Below are 18,887 nucleotides of genomic sequence, written 5' to 3' on the forward strand. Positions count from 1 at the left end.
GGTTGTGTTATGAGGGATTATTGCTGCCAGGACAATGACACAGAAAACATGGCTCTAACGGGATGCTAAAGTCTGCCAGGGCCTCCTCCGGTTGCATCAGCGCACCCCGCTGCTCTCGGGGACCGGCTCCGGATTCGCACAAAGTGGTTCTGCTGTTCTGAGAAATTATAAAATCAAACCAGTTCCTGACAGTTCTTGTCTGATCTAAATAAAAGCAAGTGGCCGGCTATATATAGATCTGATTGACTGACATCTCAATAGCTTCCTGCCTGGCTTTCCTGTGTGTCACAGTGCACGCATCGGACTACTTTTTACGTGGGTGTTGCTTTTTTCAGTGCATCTTCACGTCATAACGCCAGCTTGCAAACACGGCCATCATCCCAGAAGCCCTGGTTTTACGGCCGTTCTCCCCGAGTGCTGTTTCTAACCTGGGGGAAGCACCCGAAGCCAAGACCCGGCATCTGGGTTGCTGCAGCCCAAGGGACAGAGATTGAGCAGGTGCTGGAAAAATCAGATCCTGTTACTTGAAATTAACAGTGGTGGAGGGTCCCTCGCACAGCTTCTTCCAGGCACTCATTTGTTATGTTCATCAAAGCAAATCCATGAAATCAGTTCTCATTTTCATCTGCACTTTACAGCATGGGTAAACAAAGTTATCCGAGGTTTGTGTACATGTGTTGAGGTTGTATGAGGGTTGCTCAGGTCCACCCAGAGGTAGAGTTAAGGGGCAGAGCTGCAGTTTGGAAGAGGAGCTTAGCTAAGCCCAGAAGACCCTGGGCTGCTACATGGGCAAGAGAAAGAGCCAGGATGGTAGGAGAAACTTTTTTAAAGCAAGAGCTTTACAGGGGCTATGTATCATCCTGTTCAAATCTGCTCTGAAACTTCAGGGGTTGACTTTCCCTCATGGCTGGGGACTTAAGTTTTTTCTAATAAGGGTAATTCTCTAACAGGATTAATTTGTGGTAACAAGGCTTGTATGAAATGGGTGGCATAGCCTGAACCAACCTCTCATCCTTGGGTTCACTCTCATATCTCTGTGAGTCTTTCTTGACTCACAGCCCTGTGCTTGGAGAAGAAAACCAGTCTGTTTATAACAGAACCACCTGTGTAGGCAGCTGGAAACTTTGTAGGAGCTCGGTGGTGATCAATGCCTTCTGCTATCTCATTTTCACCTGTCTGAACAATTGTCAAACATGTTCCATTTTCTGTGATGTTCTGGTCCTGGACTTTCAGAAAAAGGAATCAACATGTTTGGGTGCCGTGTCCTTGTACCTAATCACTGTTTATCCCAGGTAGCTAGTGGAAATTAGTAGCACATGAAGGCCATGGACCTTCCACTGCCCACTCAGCGCTTCCTCTTCCTTGACTCGTGAACATGACTCACGAGCCTGACTCTGCAGTTAAAATCAAGAGCTGCAATCCTCGCTCCTCACATCCTTCAACTCACCTTCCTGGGACCTGCTCTCCCACGGAACCAGACTGAGATTGGGAAGACCTGGAAGTCATCTCAGGAGCTGAACCTGGGATACGCCTGTGCAGTGTCTCGGGTGCTTTGATGCCTGGAGGCATCAATGGATTAGGACGTTTGCTTCGGTTCCAAGCACTGACTCCAGTTAGGGTTTGAGTTACAGGGCGTTTTCATTTGCCTTTTGTGTCCCAGACTGGCAGGGCTGCCAAGACCCCACTTTGCCTCATTTGATGAATCTGATGAAAGGGGCTTCACAGCTCAGGCTTATTTGTGCTGCGCCTGACACGGTTTACGCTAGTCCCGCACCCAAGCTGCAAACGCCACTGACGGCTTCCTGTTGTGGTTTCCTGCCTCGGCTAAAACGCCTCCTCGGCGGAGCCTGCTCTCCCTTCCTGTTCTCATCAGGGCCATTTCTGGGCTTAATGAAGTCAACAAACAGGTAGAGAAGAGTCTGGTTGCCATAAATCCAGCTCCCCATGGGCCTTTGCTGTTGTAGGCTGAGCAGAGCAGGGTGCACCCAGCAGAACGGTTTCTCCTGAGCAGTTTCCTCCAGACCCCTATACTGTTCCTGCCCGTACAAATCGCGTATCCAGCCAACCCCTTCCCAGCTCCAGCAGTCCCAGAGGCTGGCAGGAGGCAGCCCTGTTGCTCGGTGGGCTGTGGCAGGCTGGGTGAGACGGAGCAGGGCTGACCACCAGCCCAGGCACAGCTCAAGCCACTGCCTGAGAGCAGAGGCCACTTCTGGAACAGCACAGTGTGCCCAACCCACCAGGCAGCGACGTCTCCATCACGTTCAGAAATGAAAGTTACACTGGGAAGAATTGGGGCAAACACCCAGCGCGCTGGCCAAAGAGCCGATCTTTTCTTTGCTCTGAACACGAGTGACGCATTTGCGGGAAAAGAGGATGGAGACAAACACGCTGATCTTTTTGGGGTCAGCATCTGCGCAATGACAAAATCAAAGATTCGCTCCAGGGAACAAATGAGACCCTTTGAATACGAGAATGTTTCCATTAATCACAGGAAATTGGCTCTTGTTTGTGGGTGGGATCTTAAATGATTCGATACAAGACCTACAGCTCTTTGACAGAAGGGGCTCTGCCGTGACTCAGTCAACAAATTGCCATTTCTCGCTGGATTCCCACCACGAGCTGGTGCTGCAGCAGCGCAGGGGTAGGTTCATTTCGGGGTTTAGGCTGTTCTGAACACGGGGCTCCAGTAATGCTTGCACACTGCAGCTCAACAGAGGCAGTGGGATTAAACTGACTTTGCGGTGATGGCTGGCCACGTCGGAGCTCCGGCCTTCTCTGGACCGTGTGCACGGTGCAGAAATAGGAACTGCCACACAGATCAGAGCATCGGCCTAATGCAGAAACCGGCCGAGTCAGGTACTGTGGGAAAAACCCCCCAAGTTTTTCAAGATACAACTACAGGAAGGTTTTTTCTTGTGCTGTCAACTGATGGTTAATGTCTGCCCAGAATCACTTGGGCTCATTTTTATCTCCTTTTTCTGTGTTTGGTGCGATGTGTATCTAAATGTTTTTCAGACATTTAATGTCCATCTCGTGTTGTAATCTTATTCCATTTAAGGTTTTGGCCTTGTAGACCCTCATGACAAAACTAACTTATTCAGAGAGGCAAAAGAATTTCCTTTTATTGTGAACAGGGCTGGAGAGAAAATGGTAGGAAGTCAAAGCTAAAAACTTCGGGATGGATGTAAGAAGCATGTTTTTAATAGTGAAGGTAATTAACCATTGGAACAGTTCACTGTAGGATTTGGTGCATTCTCTGTTGCTTGAAGTCTTTAAATCAAAATCAGATGGATTTTTACTTACACTTTCTAGCTGCATTCAGGGTGGGATAGAGGAATCACCGTGAGATTCTCTGGCTGGGGATATAAATGCACCCACTGCTACTCTCCATGCGATGTTTGGAATGATGCTACAGGTAGTCAGCTGAGGGCTGAAGAACCTCTAGGCAGACAAGTCTGAATTCCTGTTAAACCTTTTCACAAAATTATGTGTCAATGAAGAATTTTGCTTCTTTCTTCCAGATCGAACACCAGCAGCACGTGAGTCGACCCCAGCAGTCCTGGTAAGCACGCGGAGATGCCAGATGCTGCTGCTCACCTGCCCTTTTACTACGGCAGCATTGCCCGGTCAGAAGCAGAGGAGTACCTCAAGCTGGCGGGGATGTCGGACGGTCTGTTCCTGCTGCGGCAATGTCTGCGCAGTCTGGGGGGTTATGTCCTCTCCATGGTCTACAACCTGCAGTTCTACCACTACGCCATCGAGCGCCAGATGAATGGTACCTACGCCATTGCGGGGGGAAAAGCGCATTGTGGGCCGGAGGAGCTCTGTGAGTTTTACTCCAAGGATGCCGATGGGCTCTGCTGCACCCTCCGCAAGCCCTGCAACCGCCCCAGTGGTGTGGAGCCCCAGGCCGGTGTCTTCGACAGCATGAGGGACAATATGGTGCGCGAATATGTCCGGCAGACGTGGAAACTAGAGGTACTGGCCATTGCCAAAGGTGGTGTGGGACCGCGCAAGGAGTGCTCCCCGGGTACTTACTGCTGCTTGCCACCCTGAACTCCCTGACCTCCTCTGTTGCTGTCATCCCCCTCTTACGGCATGGTAAAGCAAGGTCCTCGGAGGCTGCTGGCAGTAAGAGCAGTCTGAAGTCTCTCTCTTTTCCAGTTTCTTCTTCAGAACCAGGTCTAAACATCTTCCCAAGCCTTCAGATTCTTCCTCTGAAGAGCTCATGTTGCGTCTGCTCTGCAGTGCCATTTGCTCCTCTGCAGCACATGGGATGCTCGCTGCAGTTAGAGCATCACCCTCCACGTGAGGTGCCTGTGCCTCCATAACACTGTGCTGAAGATGCAATGAAACCAGACTTTAATTCTTGCTCAGGTTTTCCTTGCTCTTTGAAGTCAGTGGAGGTTTTACCTATGAGACTGAGCTACTGGGTACTGGATCAGGTCTGTCTGTTACTTAAATTTAAAAATAGCTACAGACAGGTTCCTGCATTTTATTAAAGACTGGAATATATATGATATATGTATAAGGCAAATGCCTGTAAATGGTCACCCTGGCAGCCACGTAATTAATATCCTGCTACCTGCTGTCACCTCGAGAGTAGCTACTGAGACGCTTCCAAGTCCTCGCAGAAAGATGGCTCAGGCATTCTCTTTATGGAACACTTCTAGAAAAGATCTCTAAATTTGGCCTACTTTAGACCAAAGGTGCTTGACAGAATGAGGCATCTACAGAGTTTCTCCTTGAAGCTGATCTGTGAACACTGGCAGATAACACAAAGGACATCGCCACCTACTGGCGAATGAAAAACTACAGTTGTTTATAAAATGTGTGGGGCCAGTAAAATTAATTTAGGGTCTCACACCAGTAAAATTAATTTAGGGTCTCACACATGATTTCCAGACTGCACTGCTCTTGACAAGTTATAGTGTCTGGAGACAGCGAGCAGCCAGGAAGGCAAAGGCACCAGAAAGAGGTCCTGCTCTCCCGGGAATGCGAGGCTGAAAGACATTGCAAGCCTGACGTCAAGATCCCCCATATGAATATCTTCTCTCTTCCCTCACCAGCAAGTCAGTGGACTTCAGCTGGATTCGAGGGATGGGACCAATTTAGATAAGCAAGGAATTCCACTCTGCAGCAGAACAGAATTCAACCTACTCTTGCTATAGGCGTGATTAAGGCCACAGGCACCTCAATTACGAGACCTTTCAAGTTTCCTGTGTCATCTGCCCAAAAGGGTGCAAAATGCACTGTGCTGAAGCCATGCAACAGTGCAGCAGAGTGACAGGAGGTCTCATTTCTCACTCTCTTCCAGGGTGATGCACTTGAACAGGCCATCATAAGCCAGGCTCCGCAGGTGGAGAAGCTCATCGCCACCACAGCCCATGAGAGGATGCCCTGGTACCACAGCAACATCGCCCGGGATGAAGCTGAACGGAGGCTTTACTCTGGGGCACAACCTGACGGGAAATTCCTGTGAGCATGCAGAATCCCGGCAGATGCTGTGATCCCTGTACTCTTTACCACTGCCCCACCTCCACTACCCTGCAGTTACTTGTTTCATGTGACGGTTCCTGAGAGGAGGTTTAGCTGAATATGGTCAGACTGTGGTTACAAATCTCTCTAAGACAGGGTCTGATACCCCAAACCTACTATTGTCCAGACAATGTCTGGCTTCCATGAAGAGCCAATCTTGAGCTTTATTTGTTTCTCATGTTTTGTTATCTCTGTGAAGCGTGCTTGTGAATGCACCAGATGATATGAGATACAGGGTTCAGTGGGTAAAGACATTGAATACTGACACGTAGAAAATTTATGGCAAATAAAATACAGGAGAAAGCATTTACTCTTCATCTCTGCTAAGGTGAGACAGTCCTTAATTTAATTATCTCCTGAATGAGTTCAGGAAAGAAAGAAATAGCTGGAGAGGGTGGGGGAGAGGGGCAAGAGACTGAAGGTGAAGGGTCCCTTGTCAGCCTCCACAGAGGGGTGCTGGGAAGGTGACAATTCCAACAGTGGGGTGCAGGGATGCCTTATCAAGTGTCCACCCAGTGACCCACCACCACTGCAGCCACGATAATTTGCAGGGCAAAATCTAGAGTTGTTTTTAATAGTTCTCTTTTCTACCAGGCTGCGAGAAAGGAAGGAGAATGGTGCCTATGCCCTCTCACTCGTCTATGGCAAAACAGTGTATCACTATCGGATAGACCAGGACAAGTCCGGCAAGTACTCCATCCCCGAGGGGACCAAGTTTGACACGCTCTGGCAGGTACCGTACTGTGGGATGCCGACCACTGGTGTCCTGAGAAAGTGAAGGCACTTTTCCCTTGTTACAGCTACCCATGTCTTGAGGGACGGGAAAGGCCGTGTGGAGCTTTAAATGATCTAAGACGGGTGGTTGTAGCCCCTTCCAGAAAATCCTCACGCTCCCTGGCTCTGGCTGTCCGTCAGCTCACCTCACTGCATTCATTTCTGTGCACTCCTAGCTGAGTAGGTCTAAGTCTGGGTTATCACAGCAGCTCTGAAATAGTGCTGGCTTTACCACCGCCTTCATGCCTTACACCAGCGTGCTGCCTCTCCAGGGAAGCAAGAGGATTAGTGCTTTTAATTTCTAGCTTTATGCCAGGATACTTGAGATGGTTATATTAATTACACTTGCAGCCCATCAGCAAACATCACACATTCAGCCACAGCGAGCACCTCAGACCTCTGCCTGCAGCAAGCCCCAACGAGATTGCTCATCCCACACTGCTCCTGGACCAGCAAAACTTTTGTGTGCAGATTGCCACTTTATTTTCCAAGTGATTGACTTCTGTGCAAAGAGTAGGGGAGGCCAGAAGTCTTGAGCCAGCTGCCAAAATCTTTACATGACTGAAGATCCAACTACCAGGAGACACATCCTAGCACCCCTGAGGGTCAGGGGCTTTGGGAAGTGAAGATGGCTGTAATGTCCCAGAGTCCTCGTAAGGATGGGGCAAGGTTTTTAGGGAATATGACGTATGGCCCCAGAGCTCTCGGCACTGCTGGGGAGTCACATGCCCCCCCAGAGCCCAGCTCTGCCCCGTGGCACACACCTCGGACCTGCTCCAGGGATGGATACCAGCGCTTCCTCCTAGGCAGGGCTGTCGGGGGGACAGTAACTCTGTTTTGCTCAATTTTTTAAATTCCCAGGACTGTTTTCACTCTGAATTTGACTGAAAACAAAGACTTTGGGGCATTTTTATGGCCACAGAACAGTGCCAGGGCTCCCAACTGCAGATGAAATCTGAGCCAGACAGGCAAGGAAGAGAAAGGCTCCTCTCCCCTGTGGTCCAGTGGTCAGGGGCTGGGCTGGTCGTCTCCAGCCGGAGTTAAGTCCCCACTGTGTCTGAACTGATGGTTTCTGCAATGAAAAACTAACCGGGATCCACAGAGCTAACCCTGGGGGTTCCTCTGGGAAGGCAAAAGGTTTCTCTCATGCTTTATGAAATACAACATGGCTTAAAAACCTTTCTGGCTGAGGCAATAATAACATTACACTGAAAATGCCCTACCCAGCTTTCCTACTGGAGATTTTCCTTTTTCTTTCTTCAGTCTTTATCTAACTTCCCAAGTTCTTCCCAGCTCTGGCAGATATCCAGGTATGCAAACGCTTGCTCTAGGAGATCCCTGAGTTCATGGATAGGAGAGGAGAGAAGGAAATAGTGGAGTCCCTCTCTGCCATAAATCTGAGAGAAATCATTACCATACACCACACAAGTTGCCTGCAAAAAAAAAAAAAAAAGAAGAGATTATTTTCTCCTCACAATAATCTCTTTTTCCTCCAATTCCTTTCCCAGTTGGTGGAGTACCTAAAACTCAAACCGGACGGGCTGATTTTCTACCTGAGGGAAACCTGCCCCAACCCCAACATGCCAGGTGAGCCAACATCTCTCAGTGTGATCCCTGGCCTCGGTTTACCACTGAGTGGGACCAACTTGAGCAGCACCAGCCTGTGTTTCCTTTACCATGTCCAACCTTGCTCAGACCCTGGCGGTGAGGGAAGGGTGAGGTCTCTGCTCCTCTGGCAAACTGGGCAAGTCTCACATCATGTTATCTGCTGAAAGTGGCTACTCTTCAGGCTTGGCCTAGGGTGGCCCAAAGACGGGAGCAGATGGGGGAATCAGTGCTCCAAATGGATTAGGGACTTCTGGTGCCAAACAGATGGCTTCTGAAAAATGACCTGCTTTTAGGCAGCACGAAACAACATGTTCTGCAAGTCTGGCTCCTGATGGGTCTCTTGAGCTGAACACCTTCTCTCTCTCCTGATTCACAGCATCTGCAGCACCGGTTCCACCAACCCACCCCTCCGTCAGCGTAAGTTCTGGGGAGCGTCTGTTTTATTGGTACCTCAGTGGTTTAATGTTATTGCATTTCAAGCTTGCTGATCAAACTCTGTTCTTCTCTAAAAGGCAATAAATCAAATGGAATATTAAGTCCAGCTGCAATGTTATCCCCTTTCCAGCTTGGATGGGGACAGGAATAGCTGGGCACAGCTACCATTGGAGCTGAAAATGATTTCCATTCATACTGTGCTCCTTGCAACATGTGGGCCAGTCCTCAGGGAGCCCTCTCCCCCCGGCCCTCCTTGCCAGGCAGGAGCGATGAAGATGTGGTCGGATTCTGGGAATGCTCAGCCTTGCTGCTGGCTGCTGGCCACCGGCCAGGTCTTTGTGCTCCCTCTGTGTCCCTGGCCTCGGGGTACGTCTGCGCTCAGTCACCGCTCTGAGTGCTGAGCAGTGTTGAAACCAGCTAGTCTGGGCTACATGAGCAACCCATCCCAGAGCCCAGCAGAGGCTAAATTAAGGCCTGAGAATTCACCCGTCTTCTCAGAGAGCTTTCACAATCTGCGGTGGGCTCCCATGTTGTGGTGACGCTGCTGCAAGCAGCGCTGGCGTTCAAGGCTGTGCTGGACCAACGTGTACCATACAGCTTTGTCGCTGTCTGCTTTTGGGACGGTGCCTGTTTACAGTGTCCGTGTGTGCTCACGGGAGCCACTCTACGGGCAGGTAGGTCTGCTGGCTGCAAGCTTCGCTCCCTGTCTCAAAACAGGCTGCAGAGCCTTGGCTGGGATGACCCTTGCTGCTGCAGGACACATCACTTTGGGATGGGGAAAGCAAAGGGGGCAGAGAGCAAAACGCAGCCCTGTGTGCGTGCCCCTCACTGCTCGGGTGAACGCAGAGCCCTCAGCACCTCACCCTGCACAGCCCACAGGCTGGGGTACTGGAGGGCAATCCTGCATCCAGGCTCCATGGCAGTGAATCCCCCCAGGGCCTGATCCCTGCTGTGCAGCTGCAGTGGGGGTACCTGACAGCTGGGACTGGAAGAGAAAATTCCCCTCGACACCACTCCAGCCTTTTAGAGGGAGTCACTAGCTGGGGCTTTGTGGGCTGCAGAGGGTCCCTGTCCCTCTCCTCTCCCATTTCAAACTGAAGCAGTTTCCCCTGGCTGCTTTACCCACTTTATCCCCATTTGTTTTCCAGAGACACCTTGGGCCTCTCAACACAGACGGATACACACCAGACCCTGTAGGTGAGTATCTTTGAAAGCCTTCTCCTCCTAACAGGAGGAGACAGGACCTGGGGATGCCACAGAACTATGGGGTTTACCTGACACATCTATATCTGCTTGTGGTCAAAAAGCTCTGCTACGAAAACCCTTTCTTACAAAGGCACCCAGGAGCATCCCACTCACTTCAGAGCCCCGAGACAAGAACATTTCAAAACTATTTGCCCATGCCCGGCACCCAGTAAATCAAGCCCTGTCCCATTCCCCATCATACCCAGTAAATCAAGCCTTGCCCTGTTCCCCATCTTCCATCCTGCCTACTAAATACTCAGTGTATTCAATTACATTTCTGTGGGGTGAAGTCATGCATGTGCCCAGCTCCTTCAGGGTCTGATGTGTGGAGTGGGAATGCTCAAACACCTCTCCCCATCCTGGCTCCTTCAGCAGCTGTAACTAGGAGAGGCCATGGGTTGTGAAAGGAAGGGAGATACCCAGGAGGGACGCTTGAATGATGGAGCTTGAAGGAGAATTTGTCAGGAGATCATATTCCCAGCCAGTGAGGGAGAGAGGGATGGGGAAGAATACATTGTTTACAGCTATAAAAAACTGTATCTCTTGGGAAGGTGGGGAAGGTGCAGGAAAGTCTCGCCTGCTACCCATGGACACCAGTGTCTACGAGAGCCCATACAGTGACCCTGAAGAACTGAAGGATAAAAAGCTTTTCCTGAAGAGGGACCACCTGATGATCGATGAAGTGGAACTGGGGGCAGGAAACTTTGGCTGCGTGAAGAAAGGAGTCTACAAAATGAGAAAGTGAGTGCCGCCCTGAAGGATGCTGAGGAAGCAGGAGGAGGGTGCTCCAGGCTGAGCTCAGAGGTGTCCCCAGCTATCCTGTTTCTAGCTAGATGGACCCTAAAGTGATAACGGGGTGGAGGTAGAAGAGATACTCTGGAAGGTCAGTGATGACTTTCCACAGACTTTCAGTGGCAGCCTCGTTGCCCTGAGAGCGTAACCTGCACTGCAGCCTCCCGGGCGTAAGATTGCCACTTCTGACGGCACTGCTGGGCTCAGAGGAGCAAATCCATGCTTCTGAGGTCATCTTGATCCATGTCAGGGCAAAGCAGTGAGTCTGAGGAGAAGTGTGATCCTTGGCTCTGTCTCTGGTTATCTACGAGTCCATAAAGATGGTCTTTGCCCACTTTGTGCCTGAGTTTCCCCCTTGAAAAATGGCAGTGATGACGCAGATCTCGGCGTGTGAGGTGATGCGCCTTCAGATCTACAGACAGCAAATACTGGCCTACACTTGCACGGGTAAGGTGATCCTTTTCTCTTTGGCCTTCTAGCAGGCCTGGGACACCAGTATTGCGCAGGGCTCCGCCAAAACAGGCTACTGAGATGGCCGCTGAGAGATCAAACAGTATCACATGAGAAGAGGTTTGCATTCCTGGCTGTGACACAGGAGTCGAGCTGCTGTTTAATTCATGCCATGTGTGTTCCCCTTGCATCCTGTGCAGGAAGCAGATCGATGTGGCTATAAAGGTGCTGAAGAGCAACAATGAGAAAACAGTGAAGGATGAAATGATGAAGGAAGCCCAAATCATGCATCAGCTGGACAACCCCTACATTGTCCGCATGATTGGAGTCTGTGAGGCAGAGTCCCTGATGCTCGTGATGGAGATGGCTTCTGGAGGGCCACTCAACAAGTTCTTGGCTTCCAAGAAGTGAGTACTGAATAAAACGTGGCTGGCTGATTTTCTGCACTTCTCATCAAATTCTCTGCTGCCAGGGGAACCTGGCTTTCTAGGTGGAGGGAAGGTGATAACAGCAGAAGAGATGTCTTTTCATGCAATGTAATCGCAACTGATGTTTCTGGAGCAGAGATGTCCACGTTTATTCTCCCTTGCAGCTAGAAAACTTGGAGGAGACTGTGGTATACAAAGTAGTGGCAGGCCCTTTATTACTGCATTGTCCTTTCATCTTCCCCAGAGACGAAATTACAGTCAGCAATATTGTGGAGCTAATGCACCAAGTATCCATGGGAATGAAGTACTTGGAGGAAAAAAACTTTGTCCACAGAGACCTGGCAGCCAGAAATGTCCTGCTGGTCAACCAGCACTACGCCAAGATCAGTGACTTTGGACTCTCCAAGGCTCTTGGTGCTGATGACAGCTACTACAAGGTAAGTGTAAGCACAGCGAAGGTTCCAGATAGCTAGCAGGAGCCCTTCTAACTGGGGGGCTGAGAGCCCCACAAGCAGGGCGTCAGGACTCTACCCAGGACCCCTGCTGCATGGCCACATCACACTCCGGCTGGCCTCACTGCTGTGGCATTGAAAGAGGCTTTGCAAAGCTCTGTGTGGCAAGGAGGAAATTCAGATGGATGCAGAGGCAGCAAGGGGGATGCAGGAGAGAGGACACAGGAGAGGACCCAGAGCAGAGAGTAGGGAAGAAAATGTGATGCAGAGTGAGCCAAGGCTGATCTTCCCAGCAGTGTGCACCAGTGCATAACCATGCTGAGCTCTGGGGCTGGGGTGTGGGAGGAGAGCGGCACCATTGGGCAGCATTCTGCCACCAGGGATGGCTGAGCAGGGCCAGCGAGACAGCAGGGCCTGGGCTGGGGTTTGGGGCTCAAGGCTTAGGACCTTGAGCTCCCAGCCCAGGGCAAGGGGCTTTTTCCAGCAGCATGGGATTGCATTTGACACAAACATTTAGCAAAGCAGAATTGCGGTTCAGCTCAGAGCAGTCTGTGTCTCAGTGTGGAAATGCTCCTCTTTGCTTTGCTACAGGCCAGGACAGCAGGAAAGTGGCCCTTGAAATGGTATGCCCCAGAGTGCATCCTCTATCACAAGTTCTCCAGCAAGAGTGATGTATGGAGCTACGGCGTGACCATGTGGGAGGCCTTCAGCTACGGGCAGAAACCGTACAAGGTGAGGCAGAGCTGGGTCTATCACGGATGGATGCCACAGTCTGGTCACCTGCGCTATAACAGGCTGACACACACTGAAACTACAATTTCTGTTTCCTTGAGTGGATGCTCTTCCCTCTGTTGAACACAGGGGAAAGGAGACAGGCTCACTTTCACTTTATGAAAGGCACAAATTCGATTGTTTGGATCCTGCAGCTTTGTGTTCATTTAAGGGAGAAGAAACAGAGAACAAAACAAATTAATTTGGGTTTGAATCAAAGCAGATCTTCTCTATGATCCTTCTGCTCACTTGCAGAGCTGAGAAATCAGTTGCTTAGCCACTGCTCTGCTCAGGCCTTGGATGGGGTCCGCAGACTGGGCTGGCCACAACGCAAGACACCACGCTGAGTGTCAGGGTTGAAAACATTGACTGTACCGGGTGTGTGGTGCGTGGATCCATAGCATTACCCCATGCCCAGCTCTAATCTGCCTCTTCCAATCCTGTTGCCAGCTCCAGAAACATTAAAAGTATTTTCTCACTTCATCCTATCCTAGAAAATGAAAGGCCCAGAGGTCATCAGCTTCATAGAGCAAGGGAAGCGCATGGACTGTCCCACAGACTGCCCCGCAGAGATGTACGCCCTCATGCAGCAATGCTGGACCTACAGGTAAGGCTTTCACTAGCTCAAGTCTTTGCTGGGCAGCAGCTCCATCTGAACAGCATGCACTGGATGGTGGCAACACAAAGCAAAATGGTGTTTCCTGCCTTGGTCTCATTCCACAGTCTATGATGAATGATGCAGCTATTTCTTTATTATCATACCCCTGTGTTTGCCTGGAAGATGTCAGAGGCTCTGTGCTTTTGCTCCTCTCCATCCCAGAAAAGTCTCAGGTGCCCTCCTAAGCCCTGGTGCAACTGGGCTGCTGTTCTTCCCCAGGTTCTTCTGTGCTTGGTATCATCTCATTGCACCAGTCCATTTTTGCCCTTTCTGTTGACTCTATTTGTTCCTTTCTGCCCTTGCAGATGGGAAGAGCGTCCAGGATTTATTTCTGTGGAAAACATAATCCGCTCCTACTACTACAGTATTGCTACCAAGACAGAAAATGGGCCAGAGACAGAGAACAAGTCAAAACCAACTCTTCCTTGAGTTTCCCTCTCTGCTCCTCAACACACACCCTTCCTGCATGGGACCTGGAAAGGCTCTTTGCAAATTTATACTTTAACCTCTTAAACACCGGTTTTGTTTCTCAAGTAGTTCCAGAAGTAAGAACCTGGGAGATGAAGGTGTCACAGCAGACAAGGGCGCTCAGCTGTGCCTCGTGTCTCCAAACAGCCGGCCGTGATTTACATCTCCAGCCTGACCCAGCACAGGACAGTACAGACAGTATTATAGTTCCTTCTTACCCACTTCCAAAACTATCCCAGGACCTCAGAGATTAATGCCTACCAGACTCACTAAGGATGAACTATGTTGGCTCCAGCAGACCTGGATTTTTCCAGATCCTTTAAAACCCAATTATTTCACAGGAAACCACCAAGTACACATTACTGGTGAGGTTTGCATGGGGTGGGACACAGGACATGGAGCCCTCGAGTCCCCTTTCCCTTGCCTTAGGGCAAGAAGCAGCGGGTGTGCTGCTCGCCCCCAGCACAGATGGGGAGGAGCAGGAGGGCAGAGCTGCACAGTGCCACTGCTTTGCCCTCCACGCAGTCTGCCAGCCCCAGTGCTCTCAGGCCGGGGCACTGTCATGTGCCTGCTCAGCACAGAGCACAGAGCACGGGGTATGTCCCTCCTGCACTGCCACAGCCCTCCAAGCTGGTTACGGCTCCCGAAACAACTAAACTCCCAGGACCCATCGCTCACCTCCTGGATCCCACCTGGCCCCTCTGTGCTACTGAAACCAGCATCTTGCTTTTCAAGCCTGAAAATTGGTCTCCCTGTAAATAAACTATTCTATATTTTTTAACATATCTGTGGCTCAGACTATTCAACTACCATAAATACTTGCAACTGCTTCAAGCTGTCAAGCAAATCACTGTAATTTCCCTCTACTAGGCCAGAGCTTCCTTCCTTGATGATCTCCGTAACCCGGCAGAGTCACCAACCTGGTCATCCTTGGGCTGGCTTCACTGCAGAGCTGGAGCTTTCTTGCAGCTAATGGCATATACAGCTGCTCAGCTGAGTCCACTGTGGAAGCCCACCTATCAAGGCTTGTACTGGTCCACCCCCAACCCCAGATGCAGTGGATTACCCATGTTGGGGGGACTGTGGTCTGCACTGTTGCAGAGAGCAGAGTGGTTGTGAAGGCTGGGGAAGCAGAAGATCAGAGCCCTGAGATACAGTGAATAGAAAAGCTTATCTCTCACCATCTTCTGGTATCCGAAAGCCACATAGTAGCTCACACAGAATACCTTGTCCCGGGGGTAAAATAAACAGCTACAGCCCAGACCAGGGCACAGCCCTTGTCTAAAACCTTAATGGGAGATGGATTTGATCTGAAGACAATGGTTCCTGGGGAGCATTCAGGTATGAGGCCTACATTACCCTCTCTGTACAGCCTGTTTAAGCACTCAGAGAAACCAGTCTGATGAAAAACAGGAGTGTTCCTCTCTCCTTGCTTAGACTACAGTCTCCAGTGGTACCAACTATTTATGTGCCGAAGCATTTTCTCTCTCAGTTCCATTAGCTTGTATGCTTGGGCACTACAAACATATTATCCCTGCCAGTAGAGAGGAAAACAGAGGTATCAGAGTAGAAAGTGGCTTGTTCCTATTTGTTCGGTGAGTTAGTGGCAGTGACAGGAAAAAAATTCTCTCCTGTGTCACGTTTTCCTCCCAGAGAAAGCAGAGATTTTGCTGGAAAAGAGAAGGTTCGATGTGCTTTCTGCTTGAAAACCACTGCAAAAATGTTTTGTTTAGACTTTTCTTTTGAAACAAATCTATTTTGCAGTTTGACATGATTTCTCTTATTAAATTTTCAGCTAACTGATTGCTGGTATTTTTTCAAATGGGCAAGGAAAGTACCAGAGAAGTCACATCCTCAGAGGAGCTTCTGGTTTAGTTGGAGACAATTTCAAGTGAGAGTGCGTGTACACCCACCCCAGCAGATAGAATGCAAATCCCTCAAGCTCATGCCACAAGAGTAAGGGGCAGGGGCTTCTCCTCCAGAAAGCCATCTAGGCTGTGGATGCTGCTCTGGCTGTTCCAAGAGCATCACAAAATGTGAGGAGTTGCTGTGGGGGGAAAAAGGGAGTGAGACAACCAGGACCTGAAGTCACAGGGCTCTGTGACTCACCCATCTTTATGACTCCTGCTTTTGACATGTGCGAGGTCTGACAGTCACTGCCGAGGGGAATCTCCTTTGACTCCATGCACTGCCTCCCTCCTGGTCATCCCGTCTGCAATTGCAGAAAGGGCTCAGCCCCCTCAGTACGAGGCGTCTCCGGGTGCTACAGTGCAGTGGCCCTGCAGATTGGAACAGCCTCTCTTCTTCCCCACCCACAGCATGGATGTATTCAGCCCTGTCCTCTCTCCTCGCCCACTGCTGGCAGGTCCAAATATTGAGACACTTCGCTGGACCTTTCAGTCCTTTCACTGACTGTTCTCAGAGGCACTGCGTGTTCAAGCAAGAGCTGTGTCACTGACAAGATAAAGGCTGTAGTTAGCACAGACTCAGAGCTCGGTGCTCTATGGCTGCTTCTGCTCTCCACAAACTTCCTCAAATCCTCTCTTTTCTTGTTGACCTCTCCTTACCTCCTCCTTTCCACTAGCTCCATTTCCCTCTGTTTTACCCGACTCTTTAAAGCTCTTCTGATTCTTGCACTCTCTTGTCTTGCAAGGGAAAAGACCAACTTCTAACTAAGCACCCACAGTGATAACATGAGACATGATAAAGTATCAGTAATCAGGTCTGATCAACACTCTAACACTCTATCATATCACCAATGCAGATCTATCTCACTCCAACCTATCTTATCACCAATAAGCCTATCTTATCACCAGTGCATGCCTATTTATCAATTGCACTGCGATATCACAAGCACATACTGTCCTTTCTATCTCTTTCAGCTATCTAGGTGCTTTCATTTTGTTCAGCAACGCAGCAACTACGTGACTAACACAGCTCTGTGCTCACTGACCTTTGTATCATATCCTTAAGTGATATAATAAACCAATGCAAAAGTGTATTTTCAAAGCTAGCACTGGGTATTTTCCCCTTTCTCCCCAAGAACTGCTGCCTGTGATGCTCCTCAGGGCATGGCTCAGCGCTGCCAGGGGAAATCCTGCTTTGCTACTGGGTAGTCCTCTCTCGCATGAGCCTGGTCAGCAGTTATGCTGCTCAGTTTTGTCTGTTTTCTGGGCCTTAGGCATTTCTGTATAGCAAAGAAGGCAGAACTAGAAGCACCAGGCAGACAGAGGGGACCAGCCCGAGAGAAGAGCACTGGCAGGCTCCACGGCAGCTATCTCTATGCAGCCCTTGCTGAAATGAGCTACTGCAGCACTCAGAGCTGCTCTGGGTTTGGGGAAAGGGCAGGTTTGCATTTTCAAGATCTCTGCCCTGCTGGCTGGCTCCAGCTGTTGGCAATCTGGAGACACTGCAAGGGCAGGGCACAGACCTACTCACCATCGGCACCCTGCGTGTTATGAAATGTCTGGCAAAAGTGAAGTCACAGAATGCTTTGCTCCTGCCCTGATAAAATACATCTCAAAATCACAGATTTCTTCGTCAAAGTCAGATGAATCACTGATCCTACACTGCCCACTTCTCTCTTTCTGTGATAGGAGATCAGCTTGTTTTGAATTACAGCAGTGGGAAGGATATGACTTGTCTGTCATTGCACAGGTGCATGGAAGAAAAGCTCCCATCCACCTTTGTCTGTTTTCACATCATCTCCAGATGACGTCTTCTTTTTCAAAGGCCTTCACGGTTCAGAGAAGCCAGACAAGCCAAATGATGCCCCAGCACAACGAGTGCCATCACATGCATCGATACTCACTCAGCAGTGGCCCAGAATTAGTCAGTTCTTATTGTAGAGGCTTTTACCATCAAACCCATTGCACGTGAAGAAAAAACGATGTGCAAGGCAATGGAAGATGCAAACCTCGGTGCAAAAGTAGATGCTCTTCACTGACAAGAGGAGACTAAGTGATGGGGCTGGTTTAGGTATTGACAAGTATCCAAGTCCTAAGGAAAAGAAACTCTGTTTTCACAGCAGGAGGAAATTACTTATTTTGCCACTAAGAAATCTGGTAGAGCAGGTGAGACTTGGACTGAGCCAAAAGGCTTTTTCTTCTTTTGTCTCTGGTTTTTTTAATGTTAACTTGGCTTTGCCTGTCAGACAGAAATCTCTGTGATGGCAGAGGAAACTGTAAACGTGTCTTCAGAAGCTTTTTTTTTTGATCAGCAACAGAAATCTAGGAAAATAAGAGAGAAGATACTGGCTGAGAGGCTGTTGGGAAGTAGTAGGAAATTCAGCATCGCTCATCTCTTCCGACTTCACACGATCCCATCTGAGGGCAGGAGCATGCCTGAAGTGTGCGGACTGGCACCAGGACCCTGCCTGCCTGACCAGCCGGAGCCACGGCACAGAGTCCGGCCCTGCAGCGAGCAAGGAGGTGCAGAGAGCCATCAGACACACGCCATGTCACGAAGAGAGGCTATTTTTGTCCCTAACTGCCAGCAAACAGCACAAGCAGTGACAGGTGGTTTCAGCAGCTAATTCTCTGTGTCGGTTTTTGTGGCCTTCAGCGATCAGCTTTGGTCGATGTAAGATGTCGCTCTGTTCCATGTGCACAGGCAAATCGGCGTACGGTGGCCAGCGTTCCCACTGCCTCTTGAAGGCTTCTGCTCTGGTGGCAGATTCAAAGCCTTGTTCATAAAGCCTGGAGGATTTGCAGATACCCAGCAATGTGGCTCTTGATCTGAGGTCCCCTTATGCCCCATCCTCCCTATCTCAACTCACGGGCCTTCCCTGCCTGTGACCCTGCCCGTGCTTCCACTTGTAGCTCTGGGACAGGGTGAAGCAACCTCTCACAGAACAAAGAAATCATGGTCCAGAATAACCGGGTGTTGAAAGGTTAAATAACCAACTCCTTTGGTAAATATATTTTAATATTAAATTAATCTATTAAGCAACCAACCAGTTTGTTGTTGCTGTTGCTGTGAAGGGACTGCTTTTCTTCTTGTAGCCTGGCTGGGGCATTAGACTGTCTGCTGGATCGTCTGCGCAGCAAAAGAAAAAACAGCTCCAGACAGAAACTTTAAAAACTAAAATGGCATTTCATCAGTTTCTGTCCTTTTGTTAAGCAGATTTTGTCAGAAATGTTGAAAGCGGGTAAAATATAGGGTTGTATGGACACTCTCTGTAGGTACACTCAGCACATGTCAGCTGTGCAGAGGCCAGTGAGGGCAGCGGTCTCCAGGAAGGGTGACACAGCTGGCAGAGAAACGAGA

The 18,887-nt window shown here is 49.7% G+C and overlaps 1 protein-coding gene across 1 annotated transcript in view; it reads left to right on the forward strand.

The window, feature by feature from the left end:
• ZAP70 (zeta chain of T cell receptor associated protein kinase 70) overlaps positions 1 to 14,548 on the forward strand; it is a 28,211-nt gene extending 13,663 nt beyond the window's left edge. The window contains exons 2-13 of the mRNA XM_075444085.1: positions 3,522 to 3,978; positions 5,318 to 5,478; positions 6,133 to 6,271; positions 7,821 to 7,899; positions 8,297 to 8,337; positions 9,504 to 9,552; positions 10,152 to 10,341; positions 11,043 to 11,249; positions 11,515 to 11,707; positions 12,314 to 12,454; positions 12,988 to 13,100; positions 13,457 to 14,548. Of these exons, the coding sequence (XP_075300200.1) occupies positions 3,577 to 3,978; positions 5,318 to 5,478; positions 6,133 to 6,271; positions 7,821 to 7,899; positions 8,297 to 8,337; positions 9,504 to 9,552; positions 10,152 to 10,341; positions 11,043 to 11,249; positions 11,515 to 11,707; positions 12,314 to 12,454; positions 12,988 to 13,100; positions 13,457 to 13,580 (1,839 nt within the window). The 5' untranslated portion in view covers positions 3,522 to 3,576 and the 3' untranslated portion in view covers positions 13,581 to 14,548. The remainder of the gene's footprint in view (positions 1 to 3,521; positions 3,979 to 5,317; positions 5,479 to 6,132; positions 6,272 to 7,820; positions 7,900 to 8,296; positions 8,338 to 9,503; positions 9,553 to 10,151; positions 10,342 to 11,042; positions 11,250 to 11,514; positions 11,708 to 12,313; positions 12,455 to 12,987; positions 13,101 to 13,456) is intronic.
• Positions 14,549 to 18,887: the final 4,339 nt, after the last annotated feature.

The sequence above is a fragment of the Opisthocomus hoazin genome, chromosome 27, assembly GCF_030867145.1.
Source record: "Opisthocomus hoazin isolate bOpiHoa1 chromosome 27, bOpiHoa1.hap1, whole genome shotgun sequence".
NCBI classification, from domain to species: Eukaryota; Metazoa; Chordata; class Aves; order Opisthocomiformes; family Opisthocomidae; genus Opisthocomus; species Opisthocomus hoazin.